General features: G+C 31.3%; 4 protein-coding genes across 4 annotated transcripts; 3 read left to right on the plus strand and 1 right to left on the minus strand.

Annotated features, from left to right (window-relative positions):
* Positions 1 to 4,552: 4,552 nt before the first annotated feature.
* On the minus strand, positions 4,553 to 6,412 carry LOC111296822 (uncharacterized). The gene is made up of 2 exons (XM_022891296.2): positions 5,324 to 6,412; positions 4,553 to 5,178 (listed from the first exon to the last, which is right to left on the minus strand). The coding sequence occupies exons 1-2, from the start codon at positions 5,847 to 5,849 to the stop codon at positions 5,099 to 5,101; spliced, it is 606 nt and encodes a 201-aa protein (XP_022747031.1). The 5' UTR covers positions 5,850 to 6,412; the 3' UTR covers positions 4,553 to 5,098.
* A 23-nt stretch (positions 6,413 to 6,435) lies between these two features.
* LOC111296820 (receptor-like protein kinase ANXUR2) lies at positions 6,436 to 9,465 on the plus strand. The gene has a single exon (XM_022891293.2). The coding sequence runs from the start codon at positions 6,603 to 6,605 to the stop codon at positions 9,108 to 9,110; it is 2,508 nt and encodes an 835-aa protein (XP_022747028.1). The 5' UTR covers positions 6,436 to 6,602; the 3' UTR covers positions 9,111 to 9,465.
* A 3,677-nt stretch (positions 9,466 to 13,142) lies between these two features.
* LOC111297091 (putative WRKY transcription factor 74) lies at positions 13,143 to 15,438 on the plus strand. Its single transcript, XM_022891702.2, has 3 exons — positions 13,143 to 13,879; positions 13,966 to 14,091; positions 14,561 to 15,438. Exons 1-3 carry the CDS (start codon positions 13,149 to 13,151, stop codon positions 14,706 to 14,708), a joined length of 1,005 nt encoding a protein of 334 aa, XP_022747437.1. The 5' UTR covers positions 13,143 to 13,148; the 3' UTR covers positions 14,709 to 15,438.
* Positions 15,439 to 18,898: 3,460 nt separating this feature from the next.
* On the plus strand, positions 18,899 to 19,896 carry LOC111296483 (uncharacterized). The gene is made up of 2 exons (XM_022890810.2): positions 18,899 to 19,057; positions 19,141 to 19,896. The coding sequence occupies exons 1-2, from the start codon at positions 18,971 to 18,973 to the stop codon at positions 19,675 to 19,677; spliced, it is 624 nt and encodes a 207-aa protein (XP_022746545.1). The 5' UTR covers positions 18,899 to 18,970; the 3' UTR covers positions 19,678 to 19,896.
* Positions 19,897 to 20,211: the final 315 nt, after the last annotated feature.

Below are 20,211 nucleotides of genomic sequence, written 5' to 3' on the forward strand. Positions count from 1 at the left end.
CTTATATAAATATGAAATTATAGTACTTTATGTATGTGATTTATGAAAGGTAAAACTTTAATTTTGTAAATTTTCTCATAGTTTACACAATTTTTTTTTTATTTTTAATATAACTTTAATCATGGATTATTAATATGACTTTCGATTAAATCTTAGATATGTGAATGGCAATGATAAATACATTGAAAAATAATGAAAAAAAGAAAAAAAAAACAAAAAACAAAAGGAGTCCTAGCCATTCTGATTAATAATACAAAGAAATGGTTCCATTTTTTAAATTTATAATTTTCATTAATCGGAAATGCCTAAATATATTCTTCTTAGGCAAGCCCAAAAAATAGGTTTAAAAAGGGTCCAAAACCTATAAAGACAAAGATACCAAGGCAAGATTTGGATTTTATCATATTTTTTGTGCGGTATGATTGAATTAACCACACCATTAATTGAATTTAAATATAAATTTTAATAAGATTTATTCAACATAAATTTTTTATTGATTTTTTTAATCACAATTACAATAATTTTTTTTCAATCTCATCTACAATAATTTTTATTATTGTTTTAAATATCACTAAACCATTTATCCAAATGGAGCCGAAGGTAGAACAAAATCGAGAAAAAGAAGTTCAATTGTCGTTCAACTTTCTCTTAGAATAATCAACTGAACCAATCATGTGTAGACACCACAATCTATTGGGGGTTTTAATTTTTTGTGTTAAATGTCGTAACGATTTTACGTCCGTTCGATGAATTTAGAAACAAAAAGGAAAAAAATGGAGTCGCCACTAATATTTTTTACTTAAGTGCGATTGGCCATTTATTAAAACACATCCTTTTAATAAAATCTTAAAATTGATTAAAATTTATTAAAAGAATAATTTTAGGGTTTGCGAACCAATCTAAGTCCCCACAACGTCCGTTTAAAATTATACCAATTAATTACATATTATCCATTGATTTTGATAAAATCAGCCTTATTTTCAATGTTTAAAAATAATTTTCTTAATTTCCTTTGTTTATTGAAATTTTGGTTTTTTTTTTCATACCTTTTATTATTTATTGTTCCATTTTTATTCAAAAATAAATTAGAATATTTTTATTGAAATAATTCTTAAAATGTTTCAGTACATTTGTAACATTAGAAGAACTTTTTCTCACATCGAGATTTCTTGGGCATCACTTCTCGGAATACCTTAAAATCTTATCATTAATGATTCGAATTTATTTTTCATAAAATCTATGTATGCAAAAAATACTAATCTGTTGATGCACACATTTTATTCTCTTCTTTAGAAATTTTATTAATCTTATTTATTGAAGTATTATTTAAGTTTTTGAAAAAAAAAATTTTTATTATATTGAAGATTTTCTATAAATATTTCGATACATTGATAATATTTAAAAAATCTTTTAACCTAAGGATTTCTTCAAGCATCTTTACTCAAAATACTTTTAAAATCTCGTCATCGAATAAAATTTTTTTTCTCATTTTTTTATCACCTTATTTTTAGCAAATTAGTAAACTTACTTTACTATTTTTATAAAAAGAAAATTTTTATTATATTGAAAACTTTTTATAAATATTCCAATCCGTTGGTAGTATTTAAAAAAAAAATCTTTTCACCTAGAGATTTCATAAGTATCACTACTCAAAATACCTTTGAATCTCATCGTCAGATAAAAATTTTCTTGTCTTATGTTTTTACTCATTTTTATTATTTATATTAATTATTTATTATTATTTATTGTATATTTTTCTTTATTCTTGTTCTTTAAAATTTTAATAAGTTTATGTTTAGCAATTATTTTAAATTAATTAAATTAAAACTATTTTATATTTTCCACCATTAATTTTATTTTATATGAAAAGTTTATACAAAAATAAAATAAAAATAACAAAAAATCATAAATTAAATAATATAAATATATAAAAAAATTGAGCAAAAAATATAAAAGAAATAAAAAGTTATGACAAAAATGCATCAAATGCCCCTTGTCAACACAATCAAAATTCAAAGGCTGCTTAAACGGCTTGGTCAACTGACTTAGACCCATAGTCAACGACTTGATCGGTTTGGCTTGGAAATATAGCTCAGTTAAGTTCCTGGCTTGGCTTGGTGGCTTGGCCACATTTCAATCAAAATGACATCGTTTTGATTTCACTATAAATAGCCCCCAAAACACCCAACTCTTTCATTTTTCCTTCCTTTTTTCTTCTCTCTTCTTTCTTTCTTTCCTTTCCTAAAATTCTTCTTCTCTCACCTTCCCCAGTTTTTTATGGTTTCTATTGCTGCCAGCCATCATTGTCGGTCGCCAATACTGCTGTCGGCCACTGTTAAATATGCCAAAAAAATTTTTAAAAAATACTTAAAAAATTATTTTCAACCCTCTGAACTCAAATCCAATCTCTGTTTCATGAGAAAATGCCTCGAACGGCTTAGATCAAGGCCCAAAATTTTGGTCAGAAAAAAAAAATTTTATGTTTATGGCGTTAAGATTCCTACTACCAAGGTTGTGTTTTTTTGGGTTCGTGTTATTTTTTTTGTTTGGTTTTCTTGGCTTTTTAACAGAGTTTTTTTTTAAGTGGTTCTTTTATTTTTCAGCAAAAAAAATTTTGTAGAGGTATTCCTCCTTTTTTTGTTTACAGTAGAGGTTTCCAAGCCAAGTTTCCAATTTCCAACATTAGCTTTCCAGAAATCGATGAACTTCTAACAAACGTCCGGTGATTCAACCCAGATTCTAATGTAAATTCTTAGAATTTGATGAAGATTCAATCGATATTATTAGAGTTCTAGAGAGAGAGAGAGAACAAGGGAAGAAGAGAGAAAGGAAGCAGAGAAAATTTGAAGAAAAAAAAGATTTTTGGCTTATTTATACCTTAACAAAATGATGTTATTTTTGCCTTAAATAACTTTTAGGATCTGCACGTTTCCATTTGGGCAACCCAACCCTAGCGTTAACCTGTGTTTGACTTAAGTCCAACCTTTGTCTCAAGTCAAGCTGAGCCAAGCCATCATCCCGAGCCGTTCCAACTTTTGTTCCTACAGCTGAGCTAAGCTCGTCAACTGTTGAACCGAGTCGCTTCCTATTTTGGTATTTTTATTTTATTTTATTTATTTTATTTGTTTGATTATTTTTAAAGCATTTTTCATGATTAAATTTTAGAAAAAAAATTAAAAAATATATAAAACAAAATAAAATATTTTTTAAAATTTCTAGGTGAGAAATTTTTTTCTAAATTTGTCCCAAATTGAGGAATAATTTAAATAAAGTTTCAATAATAATAATTAATATTTATTTTTAATTTTTTAAAAAAGTAAAAAACAAAAAAATTTTAATAAAAATTTTGGAATTAAATACTAAATACCCAATGATGAGATTCTTAGGAATTTCAAATAGTAAATTTCTTAAGAAATCTTTAGGTGAGAAATTTCTCTAAATTTGTCCAAATGGTGCAATAATTTAGATGAAATTTTAATAAAAATAATTATATTCTTTTCCAAATAAAATATTTTTTGGTTGAAAAATAATCAACAATTATCCAAGGATAAAAATCTTAAAAATTTTAAATGGTAAATTTCCTAAGAAATCCTTAGGTGAAAATTTTCTTTAAATTTGTTCTAAATAGTGAAAGAATTTAAATGAAACTTCAAAAAAAAAATAATTGTTATATTATTTTCTTTCCAAAGATAAAAAATATATATATATATTTATAGACCCAAATGGTAGAAAATTTAGAATTCAAAAAGAAAATTTCTAAATTGGCCCAAATGGTAAAAAATTTAAAAATAAAACTTGTAAAATAAAAAATAAATTATGAAGATAAAATTCTTAATAATCACAAATAGATGATTATCTAAAAAATTTTTAGGTAAGAAGATATTTATATTTTTGGCCCAAATGGTGAATAAATTAGATATATTTTCAATAAAAAAATCAAACAAAAATAAAAAATGATTAAACTTTTTTCTAACGATAGAGCCTCTTTAATAAAACAAATAAAATTCTTGAATACTCTTGAGGTGAGAACATAATTTTAAAGAATTCTATCATATTGATGAAAAAATCTTAAAAATTATTTTTAATATTCAATATTAAAATTTAAAGTCATTAGAATTAAGACTTTAGGATAATTTAAAATAAAATAATATCTTTCTTTAGATGAGCATATGAGGGTGCTATAACTTTTTTCATATATAGCCGAACTCTTGAACTTTATTTTAATTAATAAACCAGAACATATTCTTTTAGAAATCTTTAGTCAAGTTTAAGAACTCCTTAAAAAGATAAATTCATTAGATGACCAATCACCTTTAAATAAAAAATTAATAACAAATCCTTTTTTTATCTAATTATAAATTTCATATCTATATATTATAACACCATGCAACAAATATTCTTCCCAAACCTTCATAAAACCCTTCTTATTTATTACATCGTTTATTTATTTATTCAAATTTTCTTTTGGTTCTAAATGACTAATGATTTTGAAAGGTACTGGAGGATCTGATACGGAGGTCACTTGGAAAGATCAACAGAACATTGGCAAATTTGGAAGATTAAACAGTCAATTTCAATGGTGTCAGACTGGAATGCTGCAAAAACAATCTATCACACTGGAAAGTTGCAAAAAGAACAGAAAAAGATCTGGTATCACTTCATCCAATCATTGTGCTGAAGCGCTTGATCTAAATCATTAAATGGTAGCAATTGATTAGTACATTCCCTCAGGTCCAAATTTCCAGGCCAAAAATGCCTAGTGGTGGTGTTGTTTACGTCAGATATTGAGACACAAAATTTGGTTACAAATCTTGGTTTGCTCAAAGAAACTTCAAAGAAAAAATCATTGGTAGAATCAAAGACAGAAACCTCACTAACCAAACGTTTCCCCAAGGCCAAACATCAATATCTCAGATGACTGACCTTTTGTTTAAAAAAAAAGAAAGAAAGATGCACCCAAAATGCTGCACCATTCTCCTTTAGAGTACCCTTATCTTTTTTCATTTTAATCAATAGAAAGAACCTAAACATTGAAGCCAACCTCTCTTCTTTTGATCTAGATTTTTTTTTCCTGCCTCTGTACAAGACATCCCACACTTCAAGATGACTGCATCACAGAACATGCCACAGCCTGCGCCCAATGCCTTAGCTTAGTCTTCACTTGCTGAGGATTATCCCCTGGAAAATGGAAATATCAGCATTAACCTGATTTTGTTGTTAAATGAGATTTTTACCCTTATATTGTGCTATTTTCATAGCCTGTGACAATGTATATATTTTTTTCTCTTTATTGGTTTATGTGTTTTTGGCATTGAAACTTTACCTGGGCTGCAAATTTTCCAATCTGGCTCACTCCGAGGACTTCCAAAAGAGGATGACCAGCCACCAAGTGATGATGTGAAGGATGAACCTCCGCTTTGAGGGGTTGAAACTGGACTAGGAGAAAGCTGACGGTTTACAGCAAAATAAAGGTCTAAAGCAGGCAATGTGTTGCAGAGTTGTTGACCTTCTTCTTCTTTGAATCCGAATCCAAGTTCTATGCACCCTTTAAGTTCATGCAGGTCTTCATCAGTCAAGCCATTAGTTACAATAATTCCATTCTTTCCCCTCTCCTGGCGAAGAATCTGGCGGCGCCTTCTCTCCCAAGCAATGTCCCGGGACGTCTCACACATTGATAACTGCTTGGATAAACATCTCTTGTTTTTCATCAATGGTGATGGCACCAATGGCATACGTTGCAAGTCTTCTGTTTCTGATTCACGTAATGATGTTGATGAGTTTGATGATGATGATGATGATGAAGATGAAGATGTAATGGCTTTTGTTCTTGGATCTCCGTCCTTCACCATGTTCTTGTTTCTTGTTCCTAATAAATGAAACACAAAAAGAAGCTTATTGTCTCTGCTGGCCGCGGCAGCAACAGAAGCTGACGCGGCCAGGCAATGATAAAAACTGAGGGTTAGGGGTGGGGCTCTGTCGGAACTAGCTATATATTGTAAATAGGTTTTTTTTTTTTTTTTTGGATGAAACAACACCAGCCTAATCAGGTTATGCCGGAGATGATTGGGAGGGCTTTAATGGAGAAAGAAAGGGTTGGCATCCATTAGGGGACTCGGCTTGTTATTCCACCATCCATTTGTAACTGTCAGTTGCAACCCCACAATGTTATATTTGGAGAGTTTGCAATACCAATTTTAGAGGGGGCGAAAGGGGAGTTCTGCTATGTCTGGTAGGTAGAGGGATGGCTCAGCTACATTCTTGTAATTAGATTGTATTTGCTAAAATAATTGTCCAATAAAGTTGATACCGGCTTTTACGGATGGTTAAGAAAATGAAATCATATGAACTAGAGACAATGACATGAATCTTCCTTAACGTTGCAACAGAATTCCTCTGTTTCCTGGTTTGCTTCCTTTAATCCAGGCAAGCCTTGCCATTGTTTGAGATTCCATGGGAGAATAGAGATTAATCCCATCAACTGCAAAAGATAAAAAAAAGTGGTGTGTTTAGGCGTACAGGAGAACTTAAATTTATTCTTCTTTCTTGCTTTGTTTTCCTGTACGCCATTGAATGCTCTTAGTGCTTCTTGGCGTTCTCTAACCATGACAAACAGAAACCATTTTTTGCTTTGTATTGTTTGGATTTCTCTCATTTTCGATGTCATTCTTGTATCAAGCCAGCCTTTGGCTGTGGACTGTGGCTCCAAAGGTGGCAAAGATGAAGATGGGAGGACATGGGAACCAGATACCAAGTACCTCCTTCCATCCAATAGTTCTGTTCAACTCCAAGCTGGATATCAAGACCCTTCACTTCTTTCAACAGTTCCATACATGAATGCCAGAATCTTCACAACCCCAGCAACCTACCAGTTCCCTATAAAATCGAAGGAGCGGTACCTGGTCAGGTTTCATTTTTATCCTTCAGCTTACCCCAACTTCAATATCACCAATTCCTATTTCTCAGTGGTTGCAGGAGGGGTCACCCTGATGAATAATTTTAGTGCTGCAATTACATGTCAAGCCCTCACACAAGCTTATCTTGTTAAAGAGTATTCTTTGGCACCCTTGGATTCTGAGGCTTTAAATATTACCTTTACACCTTCCACTAACTACACCAACTCTTTTGCTTTTGTAAACGGGATCGAATTGATTGCCATGCCAAATTTGTTTGGCATGACAAATATGGTGGGATATGATTCATCAAGTTTGGACGTTTCAACAGAGAATTTGCAGATGATGTTCAGACTGAATGTTGGTGGGCAGTCTATTCCTCCAAGCAAGGATTCTGGTGGCCTTTTAAGGAGTTGGTATAATGATGATCCATACCTGTATGGTGCTGCAATGGGTGTCAATCTTGAGGCAAGTAAAAATCTTCGGATTGATTACAAAGATTTGTCAAAATCTTCAGCTCCAGAAGATGTTTACAGGACAGCAAGGGCAATGGGCAGAGATTCTCAGTTGAACCTGAAGTTCAACCTGACATGGTTGTTTCAGGTTGATGCCAATTTCACATACATTGTAAGATTACACTTTTGTGAGTTCCAACTAAACAAAGTGAACCAGAGAGTTTTCAACGTTTACCTCAACAATCAATCTGCACAAGCTGATCCCGTTCCAGCTGACGTAATTGCATGGACAGATGGAAAGGGAGTTCCAACATACAAAGATTATGCAATTGTTGTCTCTGATGGGCCAGGTGATGAAATGATTCAGATAGATATGACTCCATCAACCGCGTCAAAGCCGGAATACTATGATTCTCAACTCAATGGAGTAGAGATATTCAAGTTAAATGATGGGAGCAAGAATTTGGCAGGCAGCAATCCGCAACCATCAGCCATGCTTCTTCAAGCTGAGAGTGAACCTGAAAAGTCGTTCGAGTCCAATAGTGGTATAGTGGGAGGAGCTACAGGAGGAGCTGCTGCTGCTTCTGTGGTGGTTGCACTATTAGTTGTTTACACAAAGAAGAAGAAGCAAGTCCAGGGGGTTGAATCACACACCTCTAGCTGGCTACCAATTTATGGGAACTCCCATACAACCGGAAGCAAATCAGATGGCAAGAGCAATAGTGGCCATCTTTCAGCACTGGCTCAAGGTCTTTGTCGCCATTTCTCTATATCAGAAATTAGACAAGCCACAAAGAACTTTGATGAATCTAATGTCATTGGCGTCGGAGGCTTTGGAAAGGTGTACAAAGGAGTTATTGATGGAGGCACCAAAGTAGCTATTAAGCGATCCAATCCATCATCAGAACAAGGAATTAATGAGTTCCAAACTGAAATTGAGATGCTTTCAAAGCTGAGACACAAGCATTTGGTTTCTTTGATCGGTTTCTGTGAGGATGGTGGTGAAATGTGCTTGGTCTATGACTACATGGCTCGTGGAACTCTTCGGGAGCACCTTTACAACAACAAGAAATCTCATATGTCATGGAAACAAAGGTTGGAAATCTGCATTGGAGCAGCCAGGGGACTTCACTACCTCCACACAGGAGCTAGGTACACAATCATTCACAGGGATGTGAAGACAACAAACATTCTCTTGGATGAAAATTGGGTTGCCAAAGTTTCAGATTTCGGGCTGTCAAAAACTGGCCCTGACATGAATCAAGGCCATGTGAGTACGGTGGTAAAAGGCAGCTTTGGTTACTTGGACCCTGAATATTTCCGAAGGCAGCAACTAACTGAAAAATCCGATGTCTACTCTTTTGGTGTTGTCCTCTTTGAGGCATTATGCTCTAGACCAGCTCTCAATCCTAGCCTTCCAAAAGAACAAGTTAGTCTTGCAGATTGGGCCCGCCTTTGTCATAAGAAAGGAGTTCTAGAAGACATCATTGATCCTCATTTGAAAGGAAAAATAAATTCAGAATGTCTGAAGAAATTTGCAAATACAGCAGAGAAATGCTTATCTGATCATGGAATTGAGCGCCCTAGTATGGGTGATGTGTTGTGGAATCTTGAGTTTGCTCTCCAATTGCAAGAAACTGCAGATGGTTCGAGTTCAACAAATGATCAAGGCAGTGTCCATTCAACAGATTCTAGTGTAAGAAGCCAAAGAGAACCATTACATGTAAGCAACCTCAGCCTTGGCAGTGAGCATGAATTTGAATGAGGAAAAACATCCTGGAAGCTGGTAAAACCATTGACATGACAGTGATCAAGATGGGAACCATGGAACTCAAGCATTACAGAAAGAGTAAAGAGGGTGATTTTATATTGTTTATATTATGTGTTATTTTCTTTTAGCATTGCATAAAATATCAGACAGGCGATATGAATGAGTATGAATTTACCATGTTACAAACTTGTAGCACTACTATTTTCTTGGATTCTTCAGTCTCATTTTCAGCACCAACTGAATTGCAAAAGGTGCCTTTTTTTGGCAATCTTATTATGATTCAATGAATTTCTTCATAATATCAGAAGAATCTGAAAATCTATTGTATAATTATCAATAAATGTCACATTAAGTCAAGTTGCTGGTATGGAGTATTCTCGTCTGGGAGTTTATTGAAGCCTAATCCATGAGTTTGTTTTAATCAAAATATTTATACAGGAATTTCATACAGTTGAACAAAATATTTATATAATTTATAATTTTATTTATAACATTTTAAAATATTTTTATTAACTTAATATTAATCCGAATAACCCAACTATTGAACCATTTAATCTGAGACTACAGCTTTAAAGGAATCAGCATATGATTTGGTTCTGATAACTATGGGTGGAATTGTAGATAAGATAATCTAAAATGCAACACAAAAATAATACAAAAAAAAAAAAAAGGAAAGTGATATGATTTAAATTTTAGTAAATATCATATATGGGTTTAATAAAATTAAAAAACATATATTTTATGTTTTCGTATTGATACGAATTATAATACATAATTTTCGTATAAATATATAAATTATCGATATTTTATATAACACAAATACATGAATCGTCAAATTTAGGCAAAAAGATTCATCACATCCTCTAATCCAACTATTAGAAATTGCAAAACTGAGCTCTTTCCACCTTTTTTTTTTCACAACATTTTAAGTTCCTAAACCAAGTTATATTACTATAATTCAAAAGGACGAACTACATATTTTAATTTAATTATTCTTTAATTAGAATTAGAATTATTTTTAAGACAACATATTTTGTCCTGCTAATGCATGCATGTATAGGAGTATTTTTTTTTCCCAAAAATGTTTTAATTTAATAAAGAGAGCATGATTAATTGAATTCCATTATACACATCAAGATCTTTATAAAATATATCATGAGGACCCTATTTGATTTCTTTTTAGTTATTATTAATCTTATGGTATTAAAATCTTCTATTAATCAAAGAAAAATTGATGTTGCTTGCACATTCTCTTTTGACCATTAATAATCAAGAAAATTATCAATTGATCCAAGACATAGTCGTGTGCTGGTTACTGATTAATTTGATTGTGATTTCTCAATACTTAAAAATTGAATAACTAAAATATCAAAAGAGTTTTTGAATTTTATCATTTTATTTAAATAAATTTTTATATTTTTATTATATCTAAATAAAATTTTATTCTTTGGTTTGTATCCAAGTAAGCTATTATTTCAAATAAAAAATTGATTTATGTTAAGGGTTTGTTTAAGTACAAATTAAAATTTATGGATTTATTTGAATAAAATTAAAGTTTAAGGATTTATTTGAATGCAAACTAATGTTAAGGGTTTATTTTGATACAATAAAATATAAAAATTTATCTAAATAAAATGATAAAATTCAAGAATTTTTTAATATTTTAACCAAACTGAAATTTTCTGTTCTTGTTAGTATAATCTAATTCCCCTCAATTAGATAGCTAGGCATCTTAATAAAAATAACAAGAAGTTTCCTACATCTCCATTTAAATATTCTTTGGATAGATTTCAATTCAGAAGTTTCATTTGAAATTTTAAATGGGGAGTTTGGCCACTTAGTATTAATTTATTATTACAAAAAAAAAAAGACAATATAATATGAAAGTGATTCTAAACAAGTCAATTGTAGTTAAAAGGATGTTTCTCTCAAATGATGGGAGGTAATGGAATTCTTGAATTTTTTTAAAGAAATTATTTAATTTTGTGTAAGTGAAGTTTTAAGATATTATAAATGGAACTAGTAAAATTATATATTTTTAAACATATATATATGCTATAATATTCAAGATTTTATGATAAAAATAATTCCCTTCAACTATAAAATGGGATTCAATTCTAGCAATTATGTTTGCTTAGCTCAAAAAGAATTTAAAACCATATTTGTTAGGAGAAAGAAAATAAAAGAAAATAAAAATTAGGTTTTTTTTTAGTAATTTGATGGGAAATATTCTTTCAACTACTTAAAAAGTAGTGGAATTTTCTATTATTTATTTAAGAATGGTAAATGCACTTTCAATTAGATTTATGATTTCAATAATAAAAATTTACTATTTTTAAATATTGAAATTCCTAAAAAATATAAATTACATGATAAATTTTTATGGTTTTCTTTTTTTTTATATACATATTATTAAAAGAACCTTAGACAATGTTAAAGCTAAGCAATATAAAAAACAAAAGAAGATGAAATATAAGTAAAGTATCAAATGAAACAAATAATAAACAAACAAAAGATGAATGTGCTTGATCCCTGCCCATAAAACACACAAAATTCATCATAATCTTAACTAGCCTCAAGTTCATTATTATAATAATCCTGATTTTGCACACTTTCATTCACTTGTCAACATCAAAAAATTCAAAAAGAAGTTCGTAAATTTTAGGAAATTTATGAATAAGAAAAGGAAAATAAATTATAGTAGTAATAAAATTTAATAAAATAAAAAATTATAGTGAGGCAAATAGAAAAAATGAGAGTTAAAACTTGGGTTTGAATTTATTTCCACTAGAGAGAGAAAAACGAAATCTTATTTTTTTTAATTTAGTAATATTAGTATTCAGAGTATAAATTATATATCAATATTTATAAATTATTTAAATTTAATTTGAATAAAATTTAAAATTGATTTAATTATTATTAAATTAAGTTTGAGGAGCTTCATTTATTAAGTAAGTTGAATTTAAATTTTTTAATATCCGAATTGAATAACTTACGAGTTTAAAATTAAGTTTTTATATTATATATTTTTTATAATTTTGATTAAAAAATTATTATTTTATCTTTATATATATATATATATGAATTTAAGTTTAAATTTGAATTTAAATACAAATAATCAAACTTAAAATCAAATAAAAAAATTAAATTTATTTTTTATTTAATAAATAAGATTAATAAATTAATTTAAATAATTTAATTTTTATTTTGAATCGAATTTAAATTTAAATTTAAATTAAATTTTAATAAAATTTTATACTTAAATTTAAAATTAAATTTAAATTCAAATTTTTTATTGAATCAATTTAACTCGATTATATTCTTAATTAGTACCGAACTAAAATAAAATTGAATGAAAAAGAACATAAAAAAAGTAAGTCCAAAAGAGGCGAGAGAATCTCTGTCAGTCAACTAGGTCTTCATAGTGGATCCCACATTGGGCAATAGCAGACAACAAAAGCCTGCCTAGTCAACATTCTTCTATACAGTGGCAAAATCTTTACCGCCCCTGGTCCATTTCACAATTGCATCAGCTGGGATGCCTAAAACCGTTGAGATCAAAATATTATTTGTTTTGGATTTTTTTAATCAAAGGAAAATTAGAAAAAAAAGTATTTGTTGGGGACCCACATCAAAATCTTTGTTAGAGACTTGAGTTCTTTTACTTTCTTTCTGTTTTGCCTCTGCAATGAACAAAACACATTTTGTTATTTTTTCTTTTTTATTTTTAGTTAAAGAAAAAAGAGGGGCTTTGTTTACTTTTGTTTCAAAAGTTCTAAATTTTGAGTATTACCCAATTTTAAAGCCGTGTTCTTGGTTCAAGTGTTGGTGTTTTATCATTTAGAATTTGGCCAATCCTAGTTATAGTTTTTGTTTAAGAATTTTGAGTAGTAATGGCCTTAAATGAAGGTCTGGTTTTGGGGGTTTAATGGGTTAGTGATAAATTTTTTTGCCATTGAAATGTTTGTTCATCTGGTTTTAAAGTTGCTTTTGGAATTTGGGTTTGGTTTTTTTTTTGAGGTTTGAGTGAGCATGGAGGAGGTTGAACAAGCTAACAAGGCAGCTATTGAGAGCTGTCATAAAGTTTTTAGTCTCTTGTCTTTACCAAGGGATCAAGTTCAATGTAGCAGCTTAATGATGGAAACTATGGAAGCTGTGTTTAAGTTCAAAAAAGTTGTGTCTCTTCTCAGCAATGACTTGAGTCATGCAAGAGTAAGAAAGTTGAAGAAGTTTAGGTCAAGTTTACCTCAAAAAATTTTCCTGGAAGGTCCCCATTGCAGAACAATATTATCACCAAAACCCCTTCAAGTACACCCTTCTAATCTGTTTGAAAAACTACCCTTTGAAGCTGATGCTAGAGCTAAAAATCACTTGCAGCTGACACAAAAGTTGTTCTTTGATCAGAACCCTTCATTTGAAATGAATTCATCAGTAAAGCCATCACAAGACTTCCACTTTGTTCATCATCATCAGCAACAGATGCAAAGGCTTCAATTTCAGCAACAACAAATGAAACATCATGCTGATATGGTGTTTTCCAAGAATAATAATGGTATAAACCTTAAATTTGATGGATCCTGTTGCTCACCAACCAGATCATTTGTCTCATCTTTGAGTATGGATACGAATTCCTTTCATTTAATTGGCATGCCACACCATTTTGATCAAATCTCACAACAATCAAGAAGGACTTGTTCAGGTAGGGGAGAAGATGGCAGCATGAAATGTGGTACTACTGATAAATACCGCTGTTCAAAGAGGAGGTTAGATTCAATCTCTAGTTCATGTTTTTAAGGTTGTGTTATTGTTAACTCCAAATTACTCATCATTTCTGTTTGTTTTTTAATAGGAAACTGAGGATTAAGAGGTCTATTAAAGTGCCTGCTATTAGTAACAAAGTTGTAGATATTCCTCCTGATGAATATTCATGGAGAAAATATGGACAAAAGCCGATTAAGGGTTCTCCACACCCTAGGTAACTCCTCACCCCCTTAATTTTTTCTACCATTTGATGTCATATCAGCTTACTAGTTTTTCTTTTGTACAAAGAGGCCGTAATTTGAAAATAGATGAAAGGATTGTATGACAATTCTTAAGGATGGCTGCATGATGCTCGAGATTCTAGTTTCAGTATTAGATAATCATTCATTTTGATTTATTTAATTCGTTCCCAGTTATATGCATCTCTGTTAATATTGGCTATTGAAATTTTTGGCAAATTGTAAATGTGTTCTATTGCTTCTGTCGCCAAGATCCTTAGGCAAGAATTAATGGTTATATCATAACAAATTAAGCATGATCACTTGTAGAAAGACATGATTCTCATTCTATCCTTCGCTGATTACACAATCTAGTGTTATTGCAAGTTTAGTCTTAGATTGATTATGCTATTCTGAACCTGTTGCTGAAACCATTCCATTAACATTCTGGCTTTTATGATGCAGGGGATACTATAAGTGTAGCAGTGTGAGAGGCTGCCCAGCAAGGAAGCACGTCGAGAGATGCATGGAAGACCCTTCAATGCTGATTATCACGTATGAAAGCGAGCATAACCATTCAAGGTTACTCTCAACACAATATGCCCATACATGAAAACGCCATATCTACCAATTTGTTGTTCTTTTATAGAATAGGAATTGTGAACTTTTTTACTTTGAATTTGTGTTACCCATGTTTCATTTTCCTTGTTTTCAATTTGTAAGCTTTGATTGTAGGTATGCTTGAGAATTCATAGAATGAAAACAACAATGTTAACTACAATGAAGTAACTTGAGCAGTGCCGAAAACCTACGCTGCTGTGATCTGATTTCCTAATATTTTTGAGTTATTTGTATTAATGCTCTTCTGAAAGTGAGAGTTGGGATCCAATCCCTGATGTCCTCGTCGAGAGAATTCACACCATCATGCAGGGCTGAGTGCCATGATGTTCTTGGACCTCAACTCAAAAGGCTAATCTTTGGGATCGAGGTTCGAGCCTGTGATAAAGGCAAGAACCTCACTGGTTGCTCATTGGCATTGGGATATTGGCCTCATATTTTCTCCTCCATGGGCTCATCAAGATCAAAGATAATGAAGCTCCAAAACATTGCTTCTCTCCCCTAAATGACAAAAGAGTCAGATCATCCTCGTTTGCATCTCTAAACATTGCTTTGACTTTTAGACTTTTAGACTTGTTACTTTTTCAGAATCTTAGAAAGAGAGAGAATGAATTTTTGGTTTCTCTCAATAATTTCAATCATTTTCTTTGAATTCAATTAAATTTCAAGCCTCAAATTTTGAATGAAATTAAACTTGAAAATGATAATGTATTAATTAATCAATTCAATTCAATTACACGCAGAAAAGTTCTTGTGATTGTCCCTTTCTTACCAACTTTGTTATTCAATCATAGATGGAGTCGTGAAGGAAACTAAAGAAAAAACTTTTTTTCATACTTAGTCGACCCTCCTTCCTAGGAAGAAAATTTAAACATGCATCGTTTGATTATGTTATTTAGCATGAAGCATAAAATAACTTAATTTTAACTTGTTAAAAAGGGAGCTTATGTAATGTTAGGCATACTTTAAGATATCTTATACAACAATGCTAGGATGATTGATACAAAGAGAATTCAAAAACATGATGTACTAAAATGCATGAAAACCGGCAATCACATCATATTTGAAACATGCAATCTCTATTTGCTTTTTGTTATTTGTTACTTGTCGAGAACGAATACCTTTTACTGTGAGGTAGTCAAACAAATTGGCGCAGCACCATCTATAACATGTGCTGACAAGCTCAGGCATGATCACTGCTGATTGTCTCATCTCAGACAATTGATCGTGAACGCAATTCATCCATGCACTGCAATGAGCGTATCACATCAGGCCGGCCAACCTGAATGGACCACATCGTTCACTATCTCCCTTTCTCTCGTACAAGATATTCACTCTCCTAGGTAACCATAAGCCTTTGATTTCACTCTCATACTTATTTGAGCGTTGAAGGGCAAACGCAAGCCAAACTTTATCCTCTCCTAGTTTCTTTTCTTCTTCTTTCATATGCCTACCATCGAGTTCATTCCCGATCTGATCACTAATGGTATACAAATTATATCATCAATAGAATAACTTCAAATCATACGAGACAAACTAACCACTATAAACGACAAGATATTTTATGATTAATTAGCATCGATTACTCCAATAATTACTATCTGGAGTTCACTTCCATGATTGATTCATATATCAAATCTTTAATCCAGCTAACTATCTTATGAAAAAAAGAAAAAAAGGTGGTTGTCAGAGTCTTGAAAAAGTAGAAATATGGTGCCAACTGATTTTCCGATTAATCAACATGATATTAGAGCTGAACGCTTGAAATTTGTGGATTTAAAGGAATTTATTCGCATATCTTTTTCAGTTAAATTAAAAATTAAAAAAATAGGAATACGTGGCTTAGACTCATAAACACAATATATGATTTCTTTGTAGCATCTTGAAGCATTTAGATTGTAAAGTGCACTTCATCTTCATTGACAAAGTTTTGTTATATATTGCCATGCCAATGCATCAAACCCGGGTGTTTTCTGTTCATGCAAGTTCCTTGGGAAACTTACTAAATGATAACCCAACTTTGCTGCTGTTTATACCTATATATTCAAATATGCAAGCTATGAGATGGAGAAACATGAGATCTGGCCTTTGTTTTAGGCCAATAGTTTTACTAGAATGGCTTCAAGTTATTTTAACTATTACATGCAATCTTGATATTATCAATTGCAAACCTAATTCCCATTAGTTCTGCTACACTCATTGGAATTAAAACTACTAATGATTTTGAACATTGGCATTTCAACCTAATAACAGGTAAAAAAACACTTTCTTAGTTGTATTGTTTTGTTTAATCTAAAGGTCCCTTTGGCAGCGTGGTGAGAGTCCATTTCGAGACGAAGGCAGGAAATGTGTGAAAGGGGCTCTGGCAAGCTGCCTGCCCCTGTCTTCGCTCTTAAGTCTCATCCACTACGACCTAGCTGTGTTTTATAAATGGATCTCTAAAAGTGTTATCATAAAACGACATCGCAATGCAATGAATAACTCTTACCACATTGCCAAAGGGAGTCTAAATCAGTAAAAAAAATCTTAAGATTTGCAATCTTGACATCACCTTTTTATCTAAACTTTATACTGTCTTGGAAGCTGATCAAGGCAATTTCATTGGTTTTCTCTGCTCATTCATCTTACTTATACCCAATATTAGTTTTTATTTTGAAAGGCAAAACTCCGAAATCATAATGAAAGAGGAAAGAGAGCGGTTAAAAATAAAAGTTGAGAGTAATTTCAACATTTATATTTCGACATTCAAGTCAGTGATCAACAGTCAGTGGTCAACTTAAGAAGTAGGAAGTAGGAAGCAAGAAGGATAAAGCAAGAAACTTGAAAAGACAAGAAGCTTAAAAGGTACTTAAATGATACTATTTATACTTATAAAGTGAGGATTACAGGCAATTTAGATAGTTTTGAGTTAACATGATAATTAATTATTCACTTAAGATATGTCAAGTTAGTATTTTAAGGATACAACACGTGAATTTGATAAGGTAATTAAGTTCATGTAAATCTATAAATTCAAATCGATTTAACATATCAACTAAATTAAAAAATTTTAAATATTCTTGGTTATCTTTGAACTTGTATTAATAGGGAAAAAGGTTATTTTTGCTTTTTAAATCTAAAAATACCTTTAACAATTTCATACTTTCTAACTCAAAATATGAGCTTGAACAATGTAAGCTTGCATGATTATTCATACTAGTTCGAGAAGAACACATGATAAAAAAGACAAGAAATGCTTAGCTTTTGTCAAGTGATAGGCAATTTGTTGCCTTTCTTGGTTCATGGAAAATCCAAGTTTTTACTTAATCCTTCATGTATCTTCAGAAATTTTAGATGGTTTTCACTAAAGATTCAATAATTGTAAGTTGTCTAAAGAAAAAATGAACATGTTCAAGCAAAGTGTGTTTTTTCTTCATGGATGTGTTTGTGTTCTATTCATTGTGTTATTGTTGTTTCAATTTAATACTCACAATGTGGTACATCTAAATAACAATTTGAACAATTTGAAGTATTAAAATTTTGTTCACATCTAATTGAATTTGTAAACATAAATCATTCATTTTTTAAAAGGATAATATTAATATAATTTTAATATTATAAATTATTACATTTATATCAAGTACATTCAATTTAAATCATGTTTCGATTATAATTTTAAATATTATTTTTTTTTTTCGTTTTTGGTAATTCTTAAACCAAATGACCCTATTATAACCCTACAATCACAAATGATTCAAAAATCCCAATTCATTAAATAAAATTCTCTAATAACATATTAAAATCTCCTCAAAGTTTAGAAAAAAAAAAAATTTGAACCATTTCAAATTGGAACAAAAAAATCTTTCAATTTTCTTCATCAAATTTCCTAATTAAAATCTCATTAGAAAGTTCATATCCTTACCTAGAAATCGAATCAAACATCGTAAAATTCCATCAAGTAAAACTCAATTTACTCACATTTCAAATCAACTCAAAAACACGATAGCAAACTCTCATTTCATCCTTACCCCCGCTTCCCTTTACCCTTCAGGATCCGCGCCTTATCCAAACTCTTAATCTCAACCGTCAAAAGCATTCCAATCCAACCGCCAAAATTTAAATTTTCTAGTAACCAAATCGATCCGCGTCATTTCATTTTCCACCAATCAGCTTTCACCATTTCGCTTATAAAATATCCCTCTAGCAACTGTTATTTAACATAAAAATAAAAAAAAAAATTCAAATCTTTTCCAACTCGTAAATTCGGTGAGTTGACTCATGGCCACCGCTGTAGCTTCCGTCGCGAAGAAAACTGCTGCGGCTAAGAAAGCGAAATCGGCTTCTTCGCATCCTCCATTTTTTGAGGTGATTGTCTCTCACCCTAGATTACTCTCTGTTAAGATTTTTTATCGATTTTTAATTCGATTTTTTGTGATTCTTTTTTGCAGATGATTACGGATGCGATTCTTACGTTGAAGGAGAAGACGGGATCGAGCCAATATGCGATCGCGAAATTCATCGAAGAAAAGCATAAGCACTTGCCGTCGAATTTTCGAAAGCTTTTACTTGTCCAGGTGAAGAAGTTTGTTGCTTCTGGAAAGCTCGTCAAGGTTAAAGCTTCTTTCAAGTTACCTCCGGCCTCTGCCGTAGCTAAGAAGCCTGCCGCCGTGAAGCCTAAAGCTGCATCCTCTGTCGCTGCGAAATCGAAGCCGAAGACAGCTAAAGCCGCGACAAAACCGAGGGCGAAAACGAAAGTTGCAACGCCTGTGAAGCCAAAGGCTAAAATTGCGGTGAAACCAAAGGCTACTCCAAAGGCTAAATCTAAACCGGCGGCCAAGCCAACTAAGGTGGCAAAGACGGCTAAGAAGAGTTCGCCAGGGAAGAAAGTAAAGGCTCCAGCTAAGAAGAAGGCGGTGGTGACGAAGAAGCCTAAGAGTGTGAAATCGCCGGCTAAGAAAGCGGCGCCAAAGAAGGCGAAGAAGTGAGGAGAAAGGAGTGGTTGCTGTGGTGGTTTTTTTTGTCGTTTGCAGAGGGTGTAAATTTGCTGGTGAAATAGGGGTAGTTTGGGGATTTTATATTGATATAAGTATAGTTTTTTTTTTTTCAGGTTTTTTCTTTTTTTTTTTTTTTAAATATAATTAGGTTGTAATTGTAGCTTTGCTTTGGTAGTTTAATGGAAAAAAGAAAATTGTTGTTTGATCTAATTTTCTTAATTTTTTATGTGACTGTTAAATATTATACCAAATTGAATATATTAAAAACTTGAAGCAAATTACTTTTCAAGAAAAAAAAATTCGTGGCTGGAAAAATACAAAAATTATAACGGGGATATAAATTAAAATTTTAATAAAAATTATATTATACATTTTAAAAAATAAAAAATATTTTTCGTGTTTGATAAGAAAAATAAATTGTGATGTTATAATTTTTATGTTTTATATTCACAAAATAAATGGCATGGATATTTCTTTAGCCCGAGCCCACCAAGCTCTCTTCGACCAACGGGAATGTCTCCGAAT

Source organism: Durio zibethinus, chromosome 12 (genome assembly GCF_047325235.1).
Source record: "Durio zibethinus cultivar Kanyao isolate XHJ-2024 chromosome 12, ASM4732523v1, whole genome shotgun sequence".
Lineage (NCBI taxonomy): Eukaryota > Viridiplantae > Streptophyta > Magnoliopsida > Malvales > Malvaceae > Durio > Durio zibethinus.